General features: G+C 34.8%; 3 protein-coding genes across 5 annotated transcripts; 1 reads left to right on the top strand and 2 right to left on the bottom strand.

The window, feature by feature from the left end:
* Window positions 1-1490: 1490 nt before the first annotated feature.
* Window positions 1491-3956, top strand: LOC133311663 (ribosome production factor 2 homolog). Its single transcript, XM_061512738.1, has 6 exons — window positions 1491-1680; window positions 1842-2045; window positions 2681-2926; window positions 3019-3261; window positions 3352-3417; window positions 3562-3956. The coding sequence occupies exons 1-6, from the start codon at window positions 1612-1614 to the stop codon at window positions 3676-3678; spliced, it is 945 nt and encodes a 314-aa protein (XP_061368722.1). The 5' UTR covers window positions 1491-1611; the 3' UTR covers window positions 3679-3956.
* Window positions 3957-5680: 1724 nt separating this feature from the next.
* LOC133311662 (heat stress transcription factor A-3-like) lies at window positions 5681-8403 on the bottom strand. Its single transcript, XM_061512737.1, has 2 exons — window positions 7903-8403; window positions 5681-6820 (listed from the first exon to the last, which is right to left on the bottom strand). Exons 1-2 carry the CDS (start codon window positions 8281-8283, stop codon window positions 5846-5848), a joined length of 1356 nt encoding a protein of 451 aa, XP_061368721.1. The 5' UTR covers window positions 8284-8403; the 3' UTR covers window positions 5681-5845.
* Window positions 8404-12602: 4199 nt separating this feature from the next.
* On the bottom strand, window positions 12603-23823 carry LOC133311652 (serine/threonine-protein kinase CTR1-like). 3 transcript variants are annotated; one of them, XM_061512729.1, is made up of 17 exons: window positions 23060-23162; window positions 22707-22830; window positions 21684-21985; window positions 21453-21597; window positions 21215-21318; window positions 20784-20992; window positions 19487-19879; window positions 18984-19024; window positions 17481-17549; window positions 17275-17375; window positions 16703-16787; window positions 16492-16590; window positions 15692-15760; window positions 15458-15589; window positions 13411-13505; window positions 13126-13327; window positions 12603-12820 (listed from the first exon to the last, which is right to left on the bottom strand). In XM_061512729.1, the coding sequence occupies exons 2-16, from the start codon at window positions 22719-22721 to the stop codon at window positions 13219-13221; spliced, it is 1968 nt and encodes a 655-aa protein (XP_061368713.1). In that variant the 5' UTR covers window positions 22722-22830; window positions 23060-23162; the 3' UTR covers window positions 12603-12820; window positions 13126-13218. The 3 variants fall into 3 exon arrangements, with proteins under 3 accessions (XP_061368713.1, XP_061368712.1, XP_061368711.1); XM_061512728.1 differs by lacking the exon at window positions 22707-22830 and having other exon boundaries at window positions 19487-19894; window positions 23060-23823; XM_061512727.1 differs by lacking the exon at window positions 22707-22830 and having other exon boundaries at window positions 23060-23823.
* Window positions 23824-24332: the final 509 nt, after the last annotated feature.

Here is a 24332-nt window from a genome sequence, read left to right as displayed (position 1 = left end):
GATTGATTTTAATCTTTTGTTGAAGCTGTCAGTGGGTAATATGCCGAGTTGGTTGTCTTTCTTCTTTGTTACTTGCTGGAAGCTTTGGTTGTGGAGAAATGATGTCTTCCATGGCTCTCCTATGCCTTCGGCTTCTGACAGAATTAGGATTATTAGAAACCTTGTTGAAGATATTCACACTGCTTCCTGTTTTCAGTCTTCCCGGCATGCTCAGCGTAGAACCATGTCCATTGACGTAGCTTGGCAGTTTCCTAGTACTGGCATGATTAAAGTTAATACTGATGGTGCTGCTCGCGGTAATCCTGGCTTGGCTGCTTGCGGAGGTGTGTTAAGGGATGATACTGGGAGGTGGTTAGGTGACTTTGCGTACAGATTGGGAGTGTGCAACTCTTTCAAAGCTGAATTGTGGGGGGTTCTCAGGGGTTTGGAGATGGCCTGGAATGCTGGCTATCGAAATGTGTTGATTGAAAGTGATTCCTCTAGTGTGATCACTATGCTATCCAAGAATGGTATAGCAATCCGTGAGTGTCAGCTGATATCTCGTATACAGATTTGGATTCTTAAGGATTGGTCAGTTTCGTTTCGTCATATTTATAGAGAAGGCAATGCTGTAGCGGACTGGCTGGCCAATTATTTGCTTGAGGAGCAGGATTAGTTAGTTTCTAGGATTTGGTGGGAACCTCCTTCCGGTGTTTCTCTTTTACTGCAAGCGGATTTGGCTTCTGTTAGTAGGCCACGTGATGTGGTGTGTAGCTTGTAGGTTTTCCTGCTTGGTTTTCTTTGTGTGTGTTTGGGCTTAGGCCTTTTGTTTACCAAAAAAAAAGAAGATATTTATATGAGATTATAGGTTAAAATTTCAGTGTTATCCTAATATAAAAAATAAATAAATAAATAAAGTATTTGCTTTTTAAAATAAGATAATCTCTAATATTATATATATATATATATATATATATATATACGAGTTTATGTCTCTTATGTTATAGGAGATAAAAAATAAATATACGTGTCTAGTAGATAAAATGTATCTCCTGTAACATTAAAAATATTATATATATATATGATAAAATTATTTCAATAGCTGCTTTACGTACAACAATGGTGTATCGTCATGATTTTTTTGTGTGTAGGTTATCGTCATGATTTTTTACATTTAATATTTCATCTTTTATATGATTATGATTCTTCACATTTATTAATTTCACATATATATATATATATATATATATATATAGCAAGTATTTGATTACTGCACGTACAACAGTTGCAGAAATATAAATTTATATATATATATATATATATATATATATATATATATATATATTATCAACAGCTAATAAAAATAATAGACCACTTTATATTACTAGCTGGTGGTGATTTTATTTGGGTAATAAAGATTAGAAAAACAAATATGAAACTATATTAAACAATGAACTGAGGAAAAAATAAAATAAAAAAACAGAGTGGAAATTTAGGAAAAACGGAACAAAACCCTCTTCCCCTGTGCATAGACAAAACCCTAAAACCTAAAACTGAACAAGTGAGGTGCAGAGTTGAGCCACCAAAACCCACTCTGCAAACTGTTTCTGTTTCTGTTTCTGTTTGGTTGTGATGTTGGAAATTAAAACCGCTAAGACACGCAAGGGAAAACGGGAGCTCGAGAAGCGTGCTCCCAAACTCGTGAGTATAGCGTTGCCGAACCTCTTTCTCTTTTGTTTCTCTGCTCCGTTTGTTTTCCCGGAAAATTATTAGATTTTCCCGGAAGATGATTAGATTTTCCCGGAAAGTATTATTTACTTTTTTTTATATATATATTTTGATTACGGCTTGTGTGTTTGCAGGTTGAATCGGGGAAGAAGACGCTTATACTGCATGGGACGAAGACTAGTGGGGTTTTGAATGCGGTGTTGACGCAGATTTATCACCTGAAGAAGGACAGTGCCGTGAAGTATAGTCGCAAGAATGAGAACATTAAGCCGTTTGAGAGTGGCGGCGAGACTTCTTTGGAGTTCTTTTCTATGAAAACGGATTGCAGCATCTTTGTGGTAATTAGTTAATTGTTGTTGTTTGGATTGTTGAGATGATTGTGGAATAGAATAGTATGTTTTAGGTACTTAGGATTTGGAGGATCCTTTGTGTTGAGAATACCTTGCTTCATGGTGATTGTATGGAAAGTTATTGGTTCCTTTGTGAGCTTCTACTCAACCTTATTTTTTTTGTTGTTGTTGATGTTTTTAAAAAAAGTTTTATTATTAAGTCACATAATTGGTGCTACATATATTTAATTTTTGAATTCTCCTTACTCGGTTCAGAATAAGATATTTGTCAGCTTTGACTAGTTCACCATCTGTAAGCACCTATGTTATCGAGGTTTAAAAATTTGAACTGTGCTCTTAAGCTATTTGAATTGGGTGATGTTTGGCGTGAAGTGCATGTAGATGTTGGTATGATGGAAGAGGACAACTTTGTCTGTCTTCAGATTGTGATAGTATTGCTGAATCTTGTAATGCCAGGACTATTTTTTTTCAAATTATAGGAAAAAAAATAAATGGCAATTCACATGTTAATACAGGCTTCTTCCCCTCTTCCTCTTTAAATTTAATTGATTTCCTCGTTATACACATAAGAGTCCTGAATCTTGCAAGCAGAGCGTTTACTTAATAGTTTTTGTATTTTGCAGTATGGATCTCACTCAAAGAAGCGACCTGATAACCTTGTTATAGGGAGAACATATGATCACCATATCTATGATTTAGTAGAAGTTGGGGTTGAAAACTTTAAACCCATGGAATCATTTACTTATGATAGAAAAACAGCTCCAAGGGAAGGGTCAAAGCCTTTTATTGCTTTCATTGGAGAAGGATTTGAGGCTGTGGATGAACTAAAACATTTTAAGGAAGTTTTACTTGATCTTCTTCGTGGAGAGGTGCATCTCTGCTTCTTAGCCTTGCACATCCCTTTCCTTTTGTTGCCAACTAGATTTAACATTAATATAAGTGATGCAACTGATGCATGCAGGTTGTGGAGAATTTAAATCTTGCTGGACTGGACCGGGCATATGTTTGTACTGCCCTATCTCCAAATAGGGTATTTTTTACACACTGTGCATTGCGGCTGAAAAAGTCAGGCAGCATTGTACCAAGAATGGAATTGGTAGAAGTTGGCCCTTCCATGGATTTCGTTGTTCGTCGGCATCGTCCTCCTAATGATAGTTTGAGGAAGGAAGCCATGAAAACTTCAAGGGAGAAGCCAAAGAAAAAGGTTGGCAAAATTTCTAGATATATTTAGTTTATATATTATTGTAAAATGAAGTTATATGCCTGAAGTGTATACTTGCTCTGTTGCTCACAGGAGAAGAATGTTAAAAAGGATGCACTACAGGGAAAGATTGGAAATATTTATATTCCAGATCAGAAGGTAAGAGTGACTACTTTCATTCATTGCATCAACTGTTTTAGTTATCTCCTGTCACTAAAAGTATATAGCCTGTGCACATGTTTCTTTCATTTTTCTGTCAACCAAAGGATATCTAATCAGTTAAAACAATTTATGATTGTTTAGGTTGGAGAAACGGCTTTACCTTATAAAGCTAAAGGAGTAAAGAGGGAGCGCCGAGAAGCCAAGCAGAAAAAGGGGAGTGATGAGCATGCATCAAAAAGGAAGAAGGAAGATTCTTAATATATATATATAAAAATTACAAATGTTGTCTTTCCCTGGCTTTTGATTATAAAGTGATCTATCATTGATTAAATTATGTTTAACTTCGTATTAGGTGACATAATTGTTCTTGATTCCCCTTATATGGGGGGTTTTGTCATCATTTTATTTTCAGTATTTTTGTTTTTCCTTCAAATTTTGCCACCATGAAAATTAACTTTATCCGCGAGCTGCTTGAATCGTGAGTCGTAACTTGTACTAGTTTATTCATTTATGTTCAAATGGATATCTTCCGTTTCTAATTAGGTAGTGTTAGATTATGACATTTTATTGTTTTAAGTGTCTATTTCCAATAATGTTTGTGTAATTTTTAAATTGACCTGAACTATTAGAGATTTTGGATATGTTTGCCAGCTGTCCCAGAGATATTGGATCTTAACTGCTGCTTCTTTTACTTTGTGGAACAGTTTCCTACTTGAAATGTATTTTTGTGCAAATTATGATGGTCTAAGCTTCTGATTTCTCTGGGGGACCATATTTGTTTTAGGTTACGTCGAACATGTAAGAACTTAGGCAAGGGTGGCAAAAAATTGATTTAGTAAAGTATCGAACTTCTGACTTCTCTGTCACTTCCCATGTGTCCATTCAGGATTCTAGTATGTTTGGACCTCTAATTTTTTGTATACTTCAAAAGAAAAAATTTCAAGCTAGCCTTGCTTTTGCTTTGTTTTATGATTAAGGCGTTTCTTTTCCCTCATTAATTCTGGGATTTGAATCCGCATGATCCAATTGGTATGATTTGGTGGCTTTCACCAACAACTATTAGTGCTGTTGGTTCTAAGTGATGATGAGTTTATTCTTTTAATTAGAGATCTGAAGTTAAGAGTTTCGAGAATAGAAAAAATGATATCGAAGAAGTTGTCTTTAGTCGGATTGAGTTTGAACCAAATGAAGATTCGAGTGTGTGCAACGAGATATGCTGTACATTATATATGAAGTAGCATGAATAAGACGGAGGCAAGCAAATAGAAGAAAGCATATATAGTGAATGTATAGATGATTCCAGACAGACCTCATCAAGAAGGCTTTCGGTTTCTGCATGCAGTGGAGGTGCATCTTTTTACAAGATATAGTGTGGAAGAGTGAACAAAAAACTAAAAGTTGGGAACAGTATCTCGGCATGGATACTGTAAAAGTTCTCATGCACCAAGCTTAATAGAGTCCAGATCTTCCAACTAGATGATTACATTTCTACTATGTAGAGGTGTCATATTATTACTTTCATCCCTACAAACTCTATCACCGTGCAGTTATCTCTTCTACAACACAAATAAGTAGAAAAGGGAGAAAGAACAAGAAATTAACCAATTACTCTAAACAGTATACCTTATCACTTTTCAACTAATGCAAGCTTAGAGCAATGATAAGATTGCTCTTTCTGATAAGAAGATTTAAAGTCCAAAAAACAACCGCTTAACAAAAATGCAAATGTAAAATTGCATACAACCAATCCTCATTTCCAGTCTCGCAAAATTAAGAGCCTTGTGCACTAAAATTTACCTTATCAATTATATATGGCTATTTGCAACGTGCATAGCAATGCAGAGAAATACAAATCCAAATGAGAAGTTTGACGGTACCACCTCATGGAGCACATCTTTAGTGCTACTGGAGTATGTACTTCTTTACTAAAAGTAGAAAAGAGTGACGGTTTAGGGAAAAATAACCATACAAGGAAGGGTAAAATGGTAAAAAAAATATATTGTTTTTTTCAAATTGAGTAAATGATGTACTGAATCTTCAATACTCCCGTAGTACTGAAGATATTTCCCAGCACACACTTTAATCACCCCTCAGGTGAAAAACCCAGCAGTTTTGTACCAACCATCTGGTTAAGATGACATGATTTAATTGAATGAAAGATGTCAACAATTAAACAATTAGAATTTACAAAGTATGGACAAGTATAGAATCAATCCAAAAGAATAAAAAAAATTGGAAATGAAGAAAGAATGAAAGCTGGTGAATGAATACTATCTGTAAATCAAATTATTCAATAACCCCTAGGAACTAGAAACACAGTAGTAATACCCCAGGAGAATAAGTGCATATGCAGATGAAGAAGCCCTATGGATGGACACTCTTAGGTCTATAATCTTTTGGCTGAGCAGTTTGACTATCTGTTTCATCAAGGAGATTCATCAGCTGGCCACTTACCCATATCCCATATGTCTGACATAGCACTTGAGACTCCAAATTCTGGCATTTCATAATTGATAGGACTGCCCCAAAGCTCATTCACACAGCTTGAAGTAGCACCACTAACATTGAAGTTGGGGTCCCATATATCTTCTTGCTTCATAAAGCTTTCAGTTCCAAGAGGTGAAAAATCTGGAGAGCCTTTCTCCTTGGTTAAGTCATCTGGGAAGGAAACAAAATACTCTGGAACAGTTTCTTGATTTGGGATCAAGACATTTTTCCCTTTGAAATGGGGATCTTCAAGTCCCAAGTTAGATGATCCTTCTCCAATAATTTCTGGATTTGACATAATCCCATGCACTGAAGCCAATTCATCTGATACCATATTCTCAATTTGAGAAGTCAGATTTTCTGCACCTACACTCATTTCTCTAGCCAAAACCTGTGAAAGGTAGTGAGGAGACTGTTCAATGGAAACTGGATTTAGTTCTGGAGTTTCATAAGACATGAGAGTTTCTTCTGTTCCTTTTTCATGTGGGTGGTGCTTGACAAACTTCCTTATCACTCTTGGAGAATCTATATCTCTTTGTTCCTTCTTATGCTTAAGGCGGTCTATAAAGTCAGGGTTTTGAAGTAACTTGGCCAAGAAAGAAACCATTTGTTTCTCCCTCTTCTCTGCAGATTGGAGCCTTTGATTCAGTTCTCCTGCTTGGTGAAGCGTTCTTCGTTGTTGTTGCTGCAAATCAATCACCTCTTGCATTAACATACTCCTCTCCTTCTTAAGTCTTTCTATCTCAACCTCAACTCCAGGCTTTCCTGCATCAGTGGAAGATCCAATGTAGCTACCAACTTGTTGGGATTGAGGTGATCTTCGCCTTTGGATGTTCTTCAGTAAGTGCTTCTTCCCACGCTGGAAAGCTTCATTAAAAAACTCCCATTTGTCAGTGTCAATCTTGCGGAATCCCTGGATACAAATGCCAAGTTACCAGAAAATGAATGCAGAAGAAAATAGAAGGCCCCAAGACAAGGATCATGATGAGGAAAAAGGGAAGAAATATAAGCGAATAAAAACAAGATTGTTTAGTTACACCAAAACTTAAGCCATTATGAGCAAGATAGAAGTAGTAGTATTATTGGAGAATGCAATCTATGAAACCAAAACAAGCTTTACATATGCATAAAAAAGGTCAAGATGATATAGGATACAGAAAAATTCAAAATTCTTGCAACACAAAAACACCCCATAGAAACCCAGATTACTACCTGGTGAAGATGAAATCCCTTCTAGGACAAGCTTGGCGCTATAAAATTCCCGCTATGTGCAGGGTTCAAAGAAGGGTCAAACACACTGTGTGAGTCTATAGTAGACACTTTTAACTTGCATGAAATCCCTTCTAGGGAGTGAAAATATCTCTCCTGTTGCCAATTCCAGTAGCAGGAGTGTCTCAATCCTAACTACAATGAAATTAGGAAACATCTGAACCATCTTCTGTTTACTCCATTCCATTAGTAATAATAACAACCCCAACAAAAAGAAACACAGGACACAAGAGAGTACACCTCAAGATAGCAATTACAAATAGCAGACCATAATATTCAAGTCTGCTTTTTACAAATGAGAAAACACAAAAAAACAAGAAACTATATGCTTCAATCTACCTCCCTGCACAAACACATTACAAAGTCACATCCATTCAGAAAACTCGTTCAATCATAGAAATAACATCCTATACAACAAGAGCCAATTTAGGAAATTAGTATACACCAGCAAAATGCCTAAAAAATAATCAATTTTTTTTATTTTTTATTTTTACATTCACAGTTGATACATCAACTTGTTCAATCAAAATATACATTAACTGATCTTCATCGAACCTAATTACAAAAAAATAATCAATCAAGGGAAGAAAAGAAGAGAATTACAGAGCTACTTCAAAAATACACAAGAAAATTAGTTACATACAGACAAAATAAAAAAAGAAAAAAGAAAACTAGTTACATAACAGCCATAAGAGGCTGTGTGAAAGCAAAAGCAAAAATACCCACATAAGTATTGAGCTGGCGAACAAAACTGGAGAAATTGTTGTGTTTGAAATTCCTTGGCAAGACGATTCTTGCAAACTCCAAAGGGTCCCACACAATGAAGCTCCCACCGGTGGAGCTCCATGATATAATCGGATCCAGTGATGGGTCATTCACAAGGTCGAAAGTTTTTGACAGAAAGGGAGGAACAGGGTTCTCTAGCAAACACTCCATTGGTTGAACTTGCACAGCACCACCACCACCACCAGAATCTCTAATTGGTGGCGAGTCCTCCATCATCATCATGGTCGAAAGTGCTTCAAACTCCATCATGTCAGGTGAAAAAAGTGCTTCGGAACCCAACTCCATGGAAGAGTTCTCATTTTCATCATTGGGGTTGTTCATGTTGAAGTGAAGTGTAGTGAGTGGTTTGGTTTGTTGTTGGGTACGATGATGTAAGAAGGTGGTGGTGGAAATATTAAAAGGGTGAAAGGGCGGTGGAAGGTGGTAACTGTTGATATAGTAGTAGGTCGAAGGCGGTGGCAGAGAAGGGCCATGGAAGAAGAAGTAAAAAAATCAAAGGGTGTGTGGGGCTGCACAATGAGAATGAAACGCGCCGACTTTGGTATTAGGTTGTTTCCTGGCAGTTACGTTGGTTTCTATTTCAGGATGGTTGCTTCTTGTGGAAAAAATCTAATATAATAAAAGCATAACATATCAACTCACCAATAAAAACATGACATATCAGTTTATATATTTTTTGAACAGACAAAAAATTAATACTATTAATTATATATTCTTCAAAATATATAATTTATAATTTTTTTTGAACTATAGTTAGTTATAATTTTATTTTGAACTATAGTTAGTTATATTCAAAGGGAAAGATTATACTTACAACTTATTTTCGTTTACAACATCTTACAACCATATCTTAACTGTTGATTTCCGTCAATCAGCGGTTAAGATTTTCATAAATCAAATTTATTAATTAATTATTAATTCACAATAAATAATAATTATTGATTGACGAAAATTAATAATTAAAATATAATTATAAGAAATTATAAATAAAAATAAGTTGTAAATATAACTCTAAATATAACACCCCGTGTTCAAAATACTCACTCTCTTTCTTGTGACTGTGTTTGAGGACCACGTGTGGGGTCACAGATCCTCTGTTTCTGTTGCTAATTGTGTTAGATTTTTTATTTTTTTTTGTTTTCTTGTGAGTCATGAGATTGAGAGTGACATTTGGGAAATGGTCTAATACGTAATGGCGAAGCTAACTCTCCTACCCAATCACAAGCTAGAAAAACTTGCTATTGGTTTTGGGACACGTCTTTTTCTAAGGATTTTCCTGGGTATTTTTTTTGTTTAAAATAAGAGTAAACATCATTTTTGGTCCCTGGCAATATCTACGAAATCCTTTTTAGTCCCTGGCAATAAAAAAAGATCAAATTGGTCCCTAACAGTATGAAAAAAGGGTCACGTTAGTGACGGAGGAGTTGACATAAGGACTAATGTGGCCCTTTTTTCATAATTGTAAGGACCAATTTGGTCCTTTTTTATTGTCAGGAACTAAAAAAAATTTCGTTGATATTGACAAGGAAAAAAAAAAAAAAAGGTATTTACATTTGGATTGAGTCATGACCAAAGCGTTATTTTAAAATTCGGACGTCGACTCGGGTTGGAATCGAACCAGCGCAGTGAGTAATGTTATTATTTATTATTAAGTTACTTTAATTATTGGTCAAAATATATCTTATAATGTATTTATTATATAATAGTGGCTGGAATCGAACTCAACTTATGAAAATGAGTAATCTTATTATTTATCATTAAACTATCCTAAATTGTTAGTCAAAATACATCGTATAATATATTTATTATATAATTTAATATAAATTTAATTAAACCTATTGAACCAATAATTAAGTATTTCAACCAATGGTCAAGTTTTAAAACACTGCATCAATGAACTAGAAAATTATAACCCTTTCTTTCTTTTGTTATTTTTTTGTATAAAAATTAATGTTTGGCAGATTGTTTTTTTTTTTAAATTTGGGTAAAACTCGTGTGTTTTTAATCTCACATTTAAGTATCTCTGCAAATATAAATTACAATAAATAAAATATTAAATAAGATTTGCAGACGGGTATTTGCTTCCGCTGATCCCTCATGGGTAGAGCTTCCAACTCCTTTTTTTGTTCTGCGAGAAAAAGAAGATTGACTAAAATTTGCTATAAATTATGGGGAAATGGTTTGTCATGACAAGAAATCAATTTTCTTACGCACACAATTTAAATTAGGCTCTATTTTTAATTTTTTTTCTCACTCCACTATTTAATGGATCCCATATATATTATGAGTGTATACAGAGGCGGATCCAGGTTGTTGAGAAGGGGGGCAAATGTCCACTCTTAAATCTGATCCAAAAATAGGAAAATGTCATTTTTTTTAAATTTAAGTTTTTCAATTTAATTTTTCTCCTTCTATTTTATTTTTTCGTGAGATTTTTTTTTCTCCTCCACCTTTGTTTGTATCTACATATTAATTCATCTCCTCTCAAACCTCAATCTCTATTATTAGAAGTTGGAACATTTGTTTCTTCCTCATCATCGGTCTGAGTCGCAATCCGTCCAGATCTAGATTTAAACCAGACACCGTTAGTCGGCAGCTGCTCACAAGTCGCGTTCCAGACCAGACCCAAATTTATATATATTCTTGGATCCGCCAAGTGTATAAGAAAATGGTTTTTTGTCATATAACATGATAAAAAAAAACCCATAAACTATACACGATGACAAAATAAAAATCTTCATTTTGTTAACATATGAGAATTGCGAATAAATGCGAGCTTGTTAAAATCTAATGTAAAGAGGATTAAATATTGGATTTAATGAATGTTCTTTTAAAGCATACAAACTTATGTCCTTTTAGCAATTTTAACTATAGTTTTCTAAGACTGTATAGTTACAATATTAAAATTGTACTTTTTTTTTCTCTCTTCTATCTGCTGATGTGAAAAGTGAAAAAAGTACAATTTTAATATTATAATTATTTATTTTCCAGAATGCATAGTTAAAGATTGTTAAAAGGATATAAGCTTCCTTCCTTTAAAAGAATACTCCTTTTTCCCTTAAATATTATCCCAAAAAAAATGTAAACTAAACATTAAGGAGGAATTCAACTTTGGTATCAACGTGTAGTGGACTTACTTTCACTTGCTACGAATTCTAGGGCAAGTTTTTAACTTTTTTTTACCTTTTAAAAAACTTTTTTTTACCTACTACTTCAATTTTTTATTTTTTATTTTCAGTGTTTCCGTGCCACACCTTCGAATAACTGATTCAAGTAGACTAGTAGTCAATGTGATGCTTCAGGGATTGGCATACCACGTTTGTTGTTTAGGCTTTGGCCTTCCTTTGTGGGTAAAATAAAACATATAAGGCACTAGTTTCTATGAACAAATATTTCTTTTAAACTTACATTTAGTGTAAAATGGATTTTGCATTTTACATCAATCCTTCTTTAAAACAATAACTATATTAATATAGAAAGGGAGACTGTATAGAGATTTTCTTCCAAAAATGTAAAACGGCAGCCATTAATTATGAGAAACAAACCGCGGAAGGATTGGCATGAGTAGTGCGAGACGCAAGTGAAGTGACACAGCCGGCGCTCATTCCATCATAAAAACTACCGAAATAGCGTTTAGGTTTGTAAGGGTTTCTAACCAATTCTGGATTGGGATATGTGGTGCTAATAAGTCATGGCTAGTCCGAGATGCTGAACAACAGCGTTTCATTTTAGAAAAACATCATCGTTATGGAAATGTATATGCGGTAGAAAAATTACGTCAAGGGACAATCTAGGAGAAAAAAGTGATATAATTATATATATATAATATGATATGAATAATATAATATATATATATGATATGAACATATACTATTACATATAGAATATATATAAAATAGATATATAATAGATATATAGAATTCAATATATTTTTAATATATTTTATTCAAATAATAGAAAGAATTAAAAAAAATGAATAAAAAATAAATAAATCATATTTGAATTAGAAACTGAAAAAAAATGAAGATTTTACTTAAAATCGAAAAGGAAATAAAAAAATCGTAAATCGTAAAATCGTAATAAAAGTCATAGATAATAAATCATTCAAGCTAATAAATCGAAGACATTATGTTTCACGTGATCTTCAACTACATCATTCAAAATTGTCTTCATCTAAACTTTTATCATGAGATAAAATTTCTTCATTTTCCACAATCCATTCATCTTCAGATAAAACATCACCAATGTTATATTCAACAATTTTTCTAACTTGTTTAACATCATTCCAATAGTTAAAATCGGGATTTAAATCTTAAAATCGGACTTAAGTAAATGTCTAAATCGGAATTTTATATTGGAAAGGATTTTAAGTAAAATCTAAATCGTTTTAGCAAAAATAAATCGTTAAAATCGAGATTTTAATATTTAAATTCCGATTTTAACTACCATGCTGGCAACCCTGTTCCTAACACTCGACTTCAAAAAGAATTAGTCCTGTTATTTATTTTCTGAATTCAAAAAAGGAGAATACCTCTACAAAGGAAGGGAATAACAGGGTCACAAGTGCAACTCGTTTGAATAATGAAGTCGACAGATCCAATTACTTTAAATGAAAACAGGCCAAAAAATTGAGGTGTACACCGCTGGCAATGCTGCTTATCATTAACTGAACGTAATTACAATGTGAATAATTTTTACATACAAAATTATGGAAGAAAAAAGATTAAACATTTCTTAGTGAAATTACAAGATCATCTAATCAAACAATTTTGTTGGAACAAAGATGGAGCATTCTTGCTTTGCGTTGGGAATCAGTATTCTTAAAATCTGAATTAGAAAAGAAATATACAACTCGACTCTGCAACCAAAAAAACATGAACAAGTATTAGCTTGACCACAAGAGGTTAGACATGCAATAAGCAATAAAAAATATAATAAATAAAGCCTCAACTAATTATTAATTGGGTATTAACTGCGCTTCAGCATGATCATAACTTATTTTAACAAAAACTTGTTTACACTCCAATTATAATGATGAGAAGATCATATCTCCATAAGAAAATCGATAACCATTTCCCTTAACCCGCAAAAAAACAAAAAATAGAGAAATACTACGTCAAAGCTAAATTTAGTGGCAAGACCATTATGGAAATTGGTACGTACCTAGGACAACTAAAACAGTGGAATCCTGTTAGGCATCAAAACCAATAAAATCCTGTGGTATGTGCATGATTAACAACTTGGCGTTCCAACCATTCAGGTGAGTAATTGCATGTTTGGATGACCAGGTTGAGGTGTAGGAGTTTTGAGCAATGGCCTCAAAGAATCCATAATACTCAAAAAAGAAGGGCGTTTCCAGGGCTCGCTGCAATGAACCAAGTATACGAATGAAGTGTTATGACAGAATATTGAAGCAGAATACAAACTGGCAGATGCATCTGAACTCACTTGGCCCAGCAAGCCTCAATTATTGCAGCTACTTGAGGATTTAAATCACGTGGGATCTCAAGCCTTTTTCCCTTAAAGCCAACAGCTGCCACAACCTACAGGACAGTATGCATTTGTGAATATTGAAGTAATATAAAACCCCCCAATTGTAACACATTATTGATCGGCCAAAAGAGAAAATTAAATAAATCATCAACATCAACAACACCTTTATCCCAAACTGGTTGGGGTTGGTGGTAGATGAACCCAAAAAAAGTTACGAAAAGATTGAAAAAAATGATAAAAATAAACTTGAAGTATTTTAAAAAGTAGTACACAATTGCAACATCAACATCAACAACATCTTTAATCCAAGTTGGGGTCGGTGGTAGATGAACCCAATGATAGATAAGAGGAGATTAAAAAAAAAAAGTACACAATTGCAAGGAAAAATAAATTAAAATAAAATACAAATAAGAATGTATAGGAGGAAAGAAAAGAATAAGAATAAGAAGGTAAGAAATAAAAGAAAATTAAAAATAAAAATAAATAGAATAAAAATAAAATAAAATAAAGGAAAAAAAGAAAAAGAAAACACATAAACAAAAAGGTAAAAGAAAGAAGATTGAAAGGAAAAATGAAATAGAAGAAAAGGATGAGGGAAGGGAAAGGAAGGGAAGGGAAGGGAGGGGAGGGGAGGGGAGGGGAGGGGGGGAAGAGGAAAAGGACTAAAAAGAAACAGTCTAGAACATAGGAATAAAAATGGGTCTAACCCTCCACCATGCTTATAACTTTTCTCCAATCCGTCTGCAAATTTATATGCCACTCCATTAGGTCTTGTTTTACTACCTTCCCACAAATAAGTTTAGGTCTACCTCTACCTCTCTTTGTATCAAGCTCTTGGTAACAAACTTTTGTTCTAACGGGAGCATCAAGGGTTTTCTCATTACGAGCCCAAACCACCTCAATCTATATTCTATCATCTTTTCCGCCACCGCTACTACTCCACCTTTCGTCGAATATCTTCATTTCTTATCTTATTCATCCTCATATAACAACACATCCACCTTAACATCCTCATTTCCGCTACTCCCATTTTATGCTCATGCTGCCTATGTTTAGCCAACATTCAGCTCCATAACATATCAATTCTTAATGCTATTATATAGAATTTTTCTTTTAGCTTAAGAGGAATATTACGGTCACACAAAAATCTAGATGCACTACGCCATTCATCTACCTTGCTCTGATTCTATGATTTACATCCTCATCAATCTCTCAACCTTTTTGCAAAACTGATCCCAGAGAAAATTAAATAAACATGGAAAGAATTTGTATTACAGGGATAGCGGTCTTGATTACACTGAAAAACAAACAAGTGCAAAAGAAAAATATTGCCCAGGTATGCAGATGCTTCAAGCACCTCTTCCTTCACCCAAACCTCTCCTTAAACCTCGAGTGCCTCTTTCTCCTCTCCCTTATTCATTTTATTTTCATTTTCTTTGCTTTCTGGTGTGATACCAGAATTCTCTTCTCCACTCCTAGCATACCAACTGGACGGTTGTTATTCAGTACCTTCTGTCCTCTAACAGATTATGCCCCCAGCGATGTTCCCCTATTCTGTCCCTTATTCCTCCTTTCAAACACCTGCATCCCATTAGGCCCACTCCTCTTCCTTTTATAATAAACTTAGGCCAAAGGTCTCTATCAATATGCATGTAAGTTCAGCCAAAGAAAGCATAATATCTAAATGATGGATCAGCATGAGACAACATAACACTCAAATAAGTCAAAAATAAAAATAAAAATAAAAATAATCAGATACAACATTAAAACACCTTTAACCATATATCCATCATCCTTGGCCTGTTCGAACATGCTTCAAACATTATACATTTCTTGCAATCATTTTAGATTTATATTAACAGGTCCATGCTATTTTATACTATTGAGTATATTCTTATGGTCGTAAGTTTCAGATCTTATGAATCTTTCATAAAAGCCGAAGCAATATAATTACAATAGAAACTCATACTACAATTTCATGTATCACATGTATACAACAAACCTGTGCTGGATTCAAATTACCCCATGGCTGTTGCAGTGTTGAAAGCTCCCACAAGATTACACCAAAACTGTAAACATCAGATTTCTCATTCGATGGCTCATCACGAAGAACTTCTGGAGCCATCCACTCAGGCTAAGGAAGGAAAAGGAGGAAAATTAAATGTCTAATTATAAAAGTTACCTCTGAAACATAAGATATACAAAACAGAAATATCCGTAGTCAATGTAAACTTACAGTCCCAGCAGCTGACTTGGATGAGAGAAATGTATTGGCCTTTAGACGGGAAAGCCCAAAATCACAAACCTAAAGAGAAGGTATTATCATTTTGTTGGGAAAAAACCTTCATTTATGTTGAAGAAAACTTCCCAAAAAAATTAAATAAAAAATAAATAAATAAAAAAACTCCCCCAAAAAAATATTAACACCACACTGCACATGTTAGCTAATTAGCAGAAGGCTGAAACTTCAATCAACTATGTGAAGGGAGAGCAAGTTTTGCGATAAACTCAACCTTCCACTAGTTCACAAATAGTTTGATCAACTAAATATCAAATCATTACTAGAATGTTTCAGCAAAAAGTATCAATTACTATTGAAAGAAAAAACAATCAAATCAATAGTTTATTCATTTAATTTCATCTTTATAGACAAGCCAGAAAGGGCTGTTATATGATATGTGGAATCAATGGTGCCACTTGCTTTTTGGGATGAAGTACAAATTCCAAGGGAGGGGTGAGTGAAGAAGGCTGCTACCACCCCAGATCAAACCTGGACTAGCAAGGTGTGTCTTGGCCATCAGAGTAAAGGCCTGATAATTGGCTAAACAGTGTCATTAATCATATCTTACTGCTTTCATGCTATGCTAGACCAAAAGAGGTGAACTTTGGTGACAAATTATAGGCTTGTATGGTAAAAAGCTATTTGCAAGAGCTGGAAGAAAAAACATAACAGTTAAATCCTACTGACAAGGGTGACAAATGATTTTATGAAACTCTGTGAAGACTATATTTCATACACTAAATCTTCATTCTTACCTTCACTGTAAATTTCTTGTCAACAAGAAGGTTTGGAGATTTCAGATCTCTATGAACAATGGGAGGATTACGTTTATGAAGATAATTCATCCCCTTTGCCTGCAAATGAGAAATGACAAATAGATAACCAAAGAATTAAAAGATTATGACATAACAAACTCAAAAAAAAATACAAACCAGAAACAACAATGTTTATTTTCGAAATGCATACCACATCGTAAGCCATACCAAGCCTACGCCTCTCATCCAACTGCTCTTTAGCACCAGGTTTATGCAACAGCCTATATAAGCTACCCCTGCACTTTGTTCAAATCTCTTAGGATCCCAGAGTAAAAATATCCTATAGCTTTAGGGGGCGTTTGGTTCAGGAAATTTTTTTGGAATAGTAGGGAAATGAGATAGATAGATAAATGATTGGAAAGATAGATAAAGTGAGATAGGTAGAAAAATATAAAAAAAAGTTGTTTGGTGGAGAAAAACTTTACTGGGAAAATTAGGTAACTTTATGAAATCAACAGTGCATTAAAAGCCAGATAACCGGTTTTCCGAAAAATCCCACCTTCAAATTGGGTTTCTAAACAGTGCGGATATCTATGTTTCTCATAAATCCAGACAAATTGGATAGATGGGTTTTTGGTGAAAAACGTTGAAACAAACATGGTGTTTCTAAAAGCTATACTTGAGAAAGATAGATATCCGCTAAAAAGCTCCCAACCAAACACCACCTTAAGAAAATTCCCTCTTTCAGGGAAAAAGGATGAGGGACAGGTACAGTAGTAAAACCTTGATAAATATTCTGTGACAATTGATAAGTTAGGAGGCTGAGTGACAGCCCCCATCAACAAAACGATGTTTGGATGCCGCAAACGTTTCATTATTGCAACCTAGCAAAAGAAGTCAAAAAACAGATAAAATCAACAAAAAGGAAATATTTATAGAGCTATTGATGTATTCTCTGCATAAAACATGGTTAGAAATTTCATGTATACCTCCCTCAGGAATTCCTTGAAGCGTTCAGCATGAAAATCTTGTTCCATCAAAATTTTCACAGCAACATCCTGAAATTTATAATGTTTTGAAGGATGTAAAAAAAGACAAATTTAAAAACAAACAACAAGGAAGTAGAGAGAGGAAAAGAGAAGCGTGAAAAAAAATTAAAATATGAATCACTATTTCTGCTTTGAACTTCAATGAAGCAGTCCAGAAAAGAGCGTCACAACTCACAATCCCCTCTGAAGATATATGACGACCCAACATATATGCATTCCAAATATAACAAAATGGAACTTAAAAAATTGAAAACATAGAATTGGAGAAGCACGAAGACATAAGCCTTAAAAATATGCCTCTTTGCAACATTAAGGCTCCAATTGTTTACAGAAAATAAAATGTTAGATAAAAAAGTTCAGGGAACAAAACATCTATTCTCTTGGAGGATAAAGTGTTTTCAAATTAACTCCTGATCTTTTGATGTGCATTTAAATTAGAAAACATATGCAATAAAGTTTCAAATGTAGTGTAGTCAATAAGTTAAAGGAAAGAAGATCAACAAATACAAAGTCAATTGGCAGCCAACATACAAGCTATGGACTTGTATATGTTTGTATCAGACAGCAAGCAACAAACATCAAGACACGGTGGATTGATGGTAATTAGGCAGAAGCCATAGAACTTAATTTAAAGTACAATGGTCGGTTGTTATGAAATAAATCTTGTTTTGAAAAACATTTCACGATCAAGTAATTTCTGTCAATCAAACAATTTTTTTTACTTGACAGGACACAAGCATAATTTTTAAATATATATATAGGAAGACACCTTTTTAAGAACCAATGGATTCTAAATGAACAAAAACTATGATAAGTTGCTTCATCTTAGTATGTAACATTTCATGTAAAGATATTTAACAGTGAAGTGTTTATCGACTTTATGGTGTTTGATCCAGCTAGGAAGGATACAACTTACTTTCAAATACCACCCAGGACTAATCCATTAGCACTGAATGCAAACAAACTCTCACAAATATTGAAACCACTTATTATTGCACAAGTTACTACTACTGTACACACACAATGATGTTATCAATGCATTGATATAATAAGCACACATATAATTAGCATTATTTACAAATGCAAAGAATAAGAGGCTACAAAAATCATGAAAATAAACATAACATGGGCTGGCTTGTAGTAGATGTACATTGGGCTGGGTTTATTAGGATAATTATTGATTTATATTAGGAGTATCATTGGACTGCACTTGTCCACTTACTAGTACTTGATATAGATTATTTGCATAAATAGGAGTGGGAGGTTAGTGCTTTGTATCACAATATATCAATTATTCAGTGTCTCATTACTTAACTATATTCTCTCCTTTCTCTTTTTCATTTATTTCCTAAAATTTTGACAGAAAAAACAACCATAAGTTGATCAATTTATACAGCATCAATTTTTATTTTATTTTATTTTTAAAAAGCGAGAGTGGCTTACCGAGCCATTCCACTCAGCACGATGTACAGTTCCAAAAGAACCTGAAATGCAACAGAACATTTTCAATTAATGACTAGTGATACTAATTACACAAATCATGTCACAAGAAGAAGCAAATTATGCTACAAACTCATTAAATACTGTCATTTAAGTTAGGATCAGATCTTATTGATTAACTTTAAAGGGTATGGTAGTAACATGGTATTTTTGCAGTGTATTTGAGTGGACACAACATTTTGACTGTTTTCTATTTAGTGCCCTAACCATGACTTCTTTGGTGAAACCTCCAAGTCAAATATGCATATGGATTGGGTAGCTTCATTGCACTAATGAGCTGGCTTCCTCTTCTAGTTTTCTTCTTTTCTATTGTCATTGCTAAGGAAGATATCCATTTTACTTTGGTTTTGTCTATTCTCTTTCCAACAGTATGACTATTTTATCCCCCCGCCCCCCAAAAAAAAAAGGTAGGTTTTTAAAACAATGTGCAATTTATAAAGGAATACCTGATCCTATTTTCTCTTTTAAAACAAGGTCACACCACGGTATGTCCAAATCTTCCATGTCAAAGGTAAGCTCTCGAGTAGGTTTGCTAGGAATCAGTTGGTTTCCTTCAACAAACCTCCCACTCTTGATAATGTCATCATTGGAATTTGTTAGTGCTAATTGGGTTTGTAAACCAACAGGACGCTTATGCTTTAAAGGCGGTGGATACTTGCCCACCTTTGTTGAGTCTACAGTGTTCTGAGGAGGGTAACATGCTTTATATGTTTCAGAACTTTGATCATGGGCGCTTGGATGAGAAACTTGTGGATGCACAGGAAGCTGAGAACTTCTGCTGCTGTCACTAGAAGTTGGCCTAGGGTTATTCCTGTCCTTGCACTTCCCATCAAACTGTTCTGAAATGGAGAATCCTGAATCTCCATTAGTAACAGCTCATGTGATATAAAGTTCAGGGTATCCTATACTTGAACCCAGTTCAAACATATAACAATAATCATATATACATAATTGCATACCAAATTACAGGATAACGTGCAAAACTACTAAAGTCCAATTTACAAGATGAAATCTATACAAAGGACATGCTTTTTTAGCACTATTCCATACGTTGACTAACTCGCAATTTATCTAACATTAAATCGATCACTCTATAAATATATAGCTGCTCAAATTTCATTCTGCAAAGAGACTAAATGATATTAACCGTTGTTCATCACAAACAATCTAGAAATTTATAATGCTATTCAATAGACTTGACCAAGTAACTTGATCTGCTCTCCCAATTCCACAATACTGAAGCATCCACAATAATCATCAACTCGGAACATCACATAGCTTAAACATCACAGTGAAGAATCATGCTCTTTTTTTATTAAGCAACCGAATCCTTGCAATTTCCAAATTTAGAAAAAAGAAAGTTTCAAATAATTACAGGGAATGTATGAAAGAAACAAAGATAAGGAGGGCTGCCATCTAATCTCCTAGTACATATAAACTGATGAAAACAGCAAATAGATAGAATTCAATTCAAATAAGAAAGCTGCAACATTATCATATTATTAAGCTCAATACCAAGTTTGGTAGATAAACAAATTAATTATGGAGAGTAAATAGCTTAGAGCAAAAGATTCATCATTCATTAAAAAAATGGAAATAAAGAAAAGATATGGGGCACCTGGAGCTTAAATTCGTAATAAATACAATATGCCAGAAATGGATCCTTCAAGATAATATGAAAACAACAATATCAAAAGTCCAGATTTAGAAAAGCATAAATTAAATAGGAAATATGAAGATCACCTGCAGCACTGTTGTCAAAGACAAGCTCAAGAGACAGACATTCTGAGAAATACTGTCTGGCCAGTGACCCAAAATCAATGGTAGGTTCAGCTGGTTTAAGGCTTGGAAAGCGCAAGGGTGAAGAAAATGAGATAGAAGATGGACCATTGACCAAGGAATCAGGCTCGCATAAGTGACCTGGCTTCCCAATTAAATCGACAAGATATTCCCTGTAATTAGATTCCCAGATATGAGGTGCCAGGAATATTAACATTAAGAAACTGTACTTAAAATGTTAATACACATAATGTTCATAGAATGTTAACAACTGACCAACTGTCCTTTAATAATTTTGCGTTTCCATGGTCATCATAGCATATGGAAACTAACTTTTAGATTGCAGTTCTACTTATAAACAGAAAAGTATATGTGCTTGGCAATAAAACATATACCTATCAAGCCCAAATCGAACAAGACAAGATGAAGCATCATCCCTTTTGCAATATTTACAACCTTTTGCAATTCGACAGGGTAAATCAATGGTGTCGGCTAGTACCTGAAAATATTGAATATAAAGGAAGTCATTCGAAAAACAGCTTAAATACAGTCACATGCACTAAACCAGCAAACAAAAACAAGTCAACATGCATAATCACAGCCTTAGACCCCCACAGAGAAGTAGAGCCTTACTTTAAATAATATAGCACGATGCCTGCAGAGGCCAACGGATAGACTACCTATGGGAACAACAACAGACCCTAAGCAATCTTTCAGGTCATTACTGCAATCTCTCCAGATGGAAACAAATTCATCTTCCCCAACAGAAGCTGAACCCCTTGTTATAGCAATAAAACACAGTTAGACTGGCATGACCAGACAATAAGCTAAATAGGTCAAGCCATGAATGCCAAGGAGGCTCACCCCATACGGTTGCAAACCAGCTTGGAAAGTTGATCTACAACCTCTGTTGTCGTTATGCTGCTACAAGAAATGCTATGAACTTTGTTTTGCAGTTCTCTTAAGCTGGGGTCACTGTGTCGATTCACCAAAACTATTTCAAGTGAAGAATCAATGGAGGGATTCACAGACTTTAGTGTATCAACTGATGGAATTCGGCCATTTTCCTGCAGATCAGTGCACACAGTCCAGACATAGGAATCCATCCCATGAATTAGGTAAAAGCCATCGGGAATTTTGTCTGAGTATGATAGGCAGCCATTCACCTGGTGCACATTATTAACAAGATACAAAATCAACAATTGCGTATCTACCAATAAGTGCAACAAGTATATCAGGATCAGTTTCCTCCCTCAATTTTCTGTGAAAATGAGAGAAAATTTTCAAAAAGAAAGATGGAGTAGAATAAAGAGGGGAGGGATATCTTTTCCTCTTACACTTAACTGTTACAACTCAAGGAATCAGGATTCTACTTCATCCCTCAATATATGATAATTATGCCTCCTGGTGGCAATTTCCTCTAGTATGATCAAGCACATTCTCCTCACCCGTGATGATGCTATAATATTAAATTCACATTTTCAAGATTTGTCTGACTCCTTTAACACTATATTTTCCAATATCAAATTTTTATGCAGTGCAACAATGAGAAAATCACTTCTTTAGGCAGAGTAAAACAAAATTCCAACTCAAGAACGAGCAATATGGTCATAGCATGCAAGGCATAAAGTAACAGGATACTCTCTCTGCCCATACTACCCAAAATTCACAGCAAACTTGGGACGAATTAAAAGTGAAAAGCACGAAGGTAGTTTTCCTCTGTCAGTGATACAGCAAACAGTTTTCCCAAGGAGCTGGCACTAAAAAAGAAAAAAAGGAGCCAAGTATCCTGGTTAATCCCAATAGACTTTAACACTGTAATTCAAAATGCAATTCTGTCCTTTGCAACAAACATAACACAACTTCTTAAGAGGGTTTAGTACTAACGCAATTCTTTTCCATTCAAGTCAAACTATAGCTCTTCCAATCAGGCATTGCAAAGGACCAACCACTCTGAATGAACTTCTAAAAGTTCGTCCACAAACCTCATCACCGTCAACGCCTAGAAAAGCTGAAAGAACCAATATAAATTCAAAATTTTTAAAAAGAAACAGAACAATCACAGAACCATTGCAGCTTCAAATGACAAGGCTACATCACATTGCACTTAATCTCGCTTATAAACAAGTAATCACAACACAGAGAGTAAAATTATACTTATGTCCACTCACACGCTTCCTTATTATTTTCACTGGTAATTTATTAACGTTCAAGTCAAAAACACCTCACAATCAACATACCCAGAATCTATGAGACACCGCCTCCGCCGAACTCGACGACGACAGCCTCAGAGCGGATTCATCCGGCATCGGATCAAGGAAATTGGGATCATCGGCGCATGTCGCATCCGACGAAAGCCGCAGCGCCAGAGCGAGCTGCAACTGGTAACTCTCCTCCGTCTGCTGCGCCCAGCTCTTCCCGGAGGACCCGCCGGTCCACGTCGGAGCATCCGTAAACTTGTTCTTAACCTCGCCAATCTTGAATCCCTCGTCATGCATGTATCCAAAGGCATCGACCTCACTCGCCGCCGCCGTAGACAGCGTCGGAGCATAATACTCGCCGCCGCCGGAGAGCGAGCTTTCGCCGTAGCTGCTCCCGCTGGACTGCCTCTGCAACCCGATCGAAGAGTACAAATTCCCGATCCGATTGTTCCCCTGCTGAGTAGCTCTGTGATCGGCGACTAGGTCCCAATCGAAGCATCTGTCGGACTTGCCGCCTCGGTTGGTTTTTCCGTCACCCGAAGACGACGGAGCGGCGGCGCCGGCAAACTGGTCGTCGGGAATTTGACTGAGAAGCGAGTAGTTGGATCTTCTAGCAGGCATTTCCATTGTAGACCGTTACTGCTGTTTTTGGTCACAAAACCCTAAAACTCGCCATTGTTTTTTTTTTTTTTGAGTTTCTGTTATGTTATTCTTCTTCTCTCTATCTCCTTCCTCTCTCTGTTATGTTATTCACCGCACTGTGAATACTTTGAATTGATTCAAACTTTTCTTTCTTACTCTTTCTCTCTCTATAGAATGGAAATTGGGTTCAGAGAGAGAGAGAGAAATGAAAGCGGCGAGTTATTTTTTTTCTTTTTTCTTTTTTCAATTCTGTAGCGCAATCGTAATAATACTTTTTTAAAACTAATTTTTTAGCGGTTTGGTTTTCTTTTTGTGGGAAAACCGGTTTTTGGTTCACAAGTTGGGTCAGCCCGTTGCTGAGTCATATTTTTCTCTCAATAATTTTATTTACGTGTATTTTTTATGAAAAAAATGTTTGTCATTTTAAATGACATAAAGTTATATCATTTTAAGAGAGAGGGGTAGACGCAAAATATTTTTTATTTAAAATTTAAATTTAAAAAAATCACTCATTTTCTCCCCCATTATTTCCATTCTTTGTGTCTATTTTCTTATAAAATGGCATAACTTATGTCATTTAAAATGATAAACATCAAACCTATTTTCTACATCATTCTTTTGCAAATTTTTATTTAAAGAATAATATCAAATTATATATTAATATATATTC

The sequence above is a fragment of the Gastrolobium bilobum genome, unplaced genomic scaffold (genome assembly GCF_033153095.1).
Source record: "Gastrolobium bilobum isolate Gb01-03AN ecotype WA unplaced genomic scaffold, APGP_CSIRO_Gbil_v1 utg3765, whole genome shotgun sequence".
NCBI classification, from domain to species: domain Eukaryota; kingdom Viridiplantae; phylum Streptophyta; class Magnoliopsida; order Fabales; family Fabaceae; genus Gastrolobium; species Gastrolobium bilobum.
Note: the sequence above shows the minus strand (reverse complement) of the source record. Positions and strands in the feature narration are given on the sequence as shown.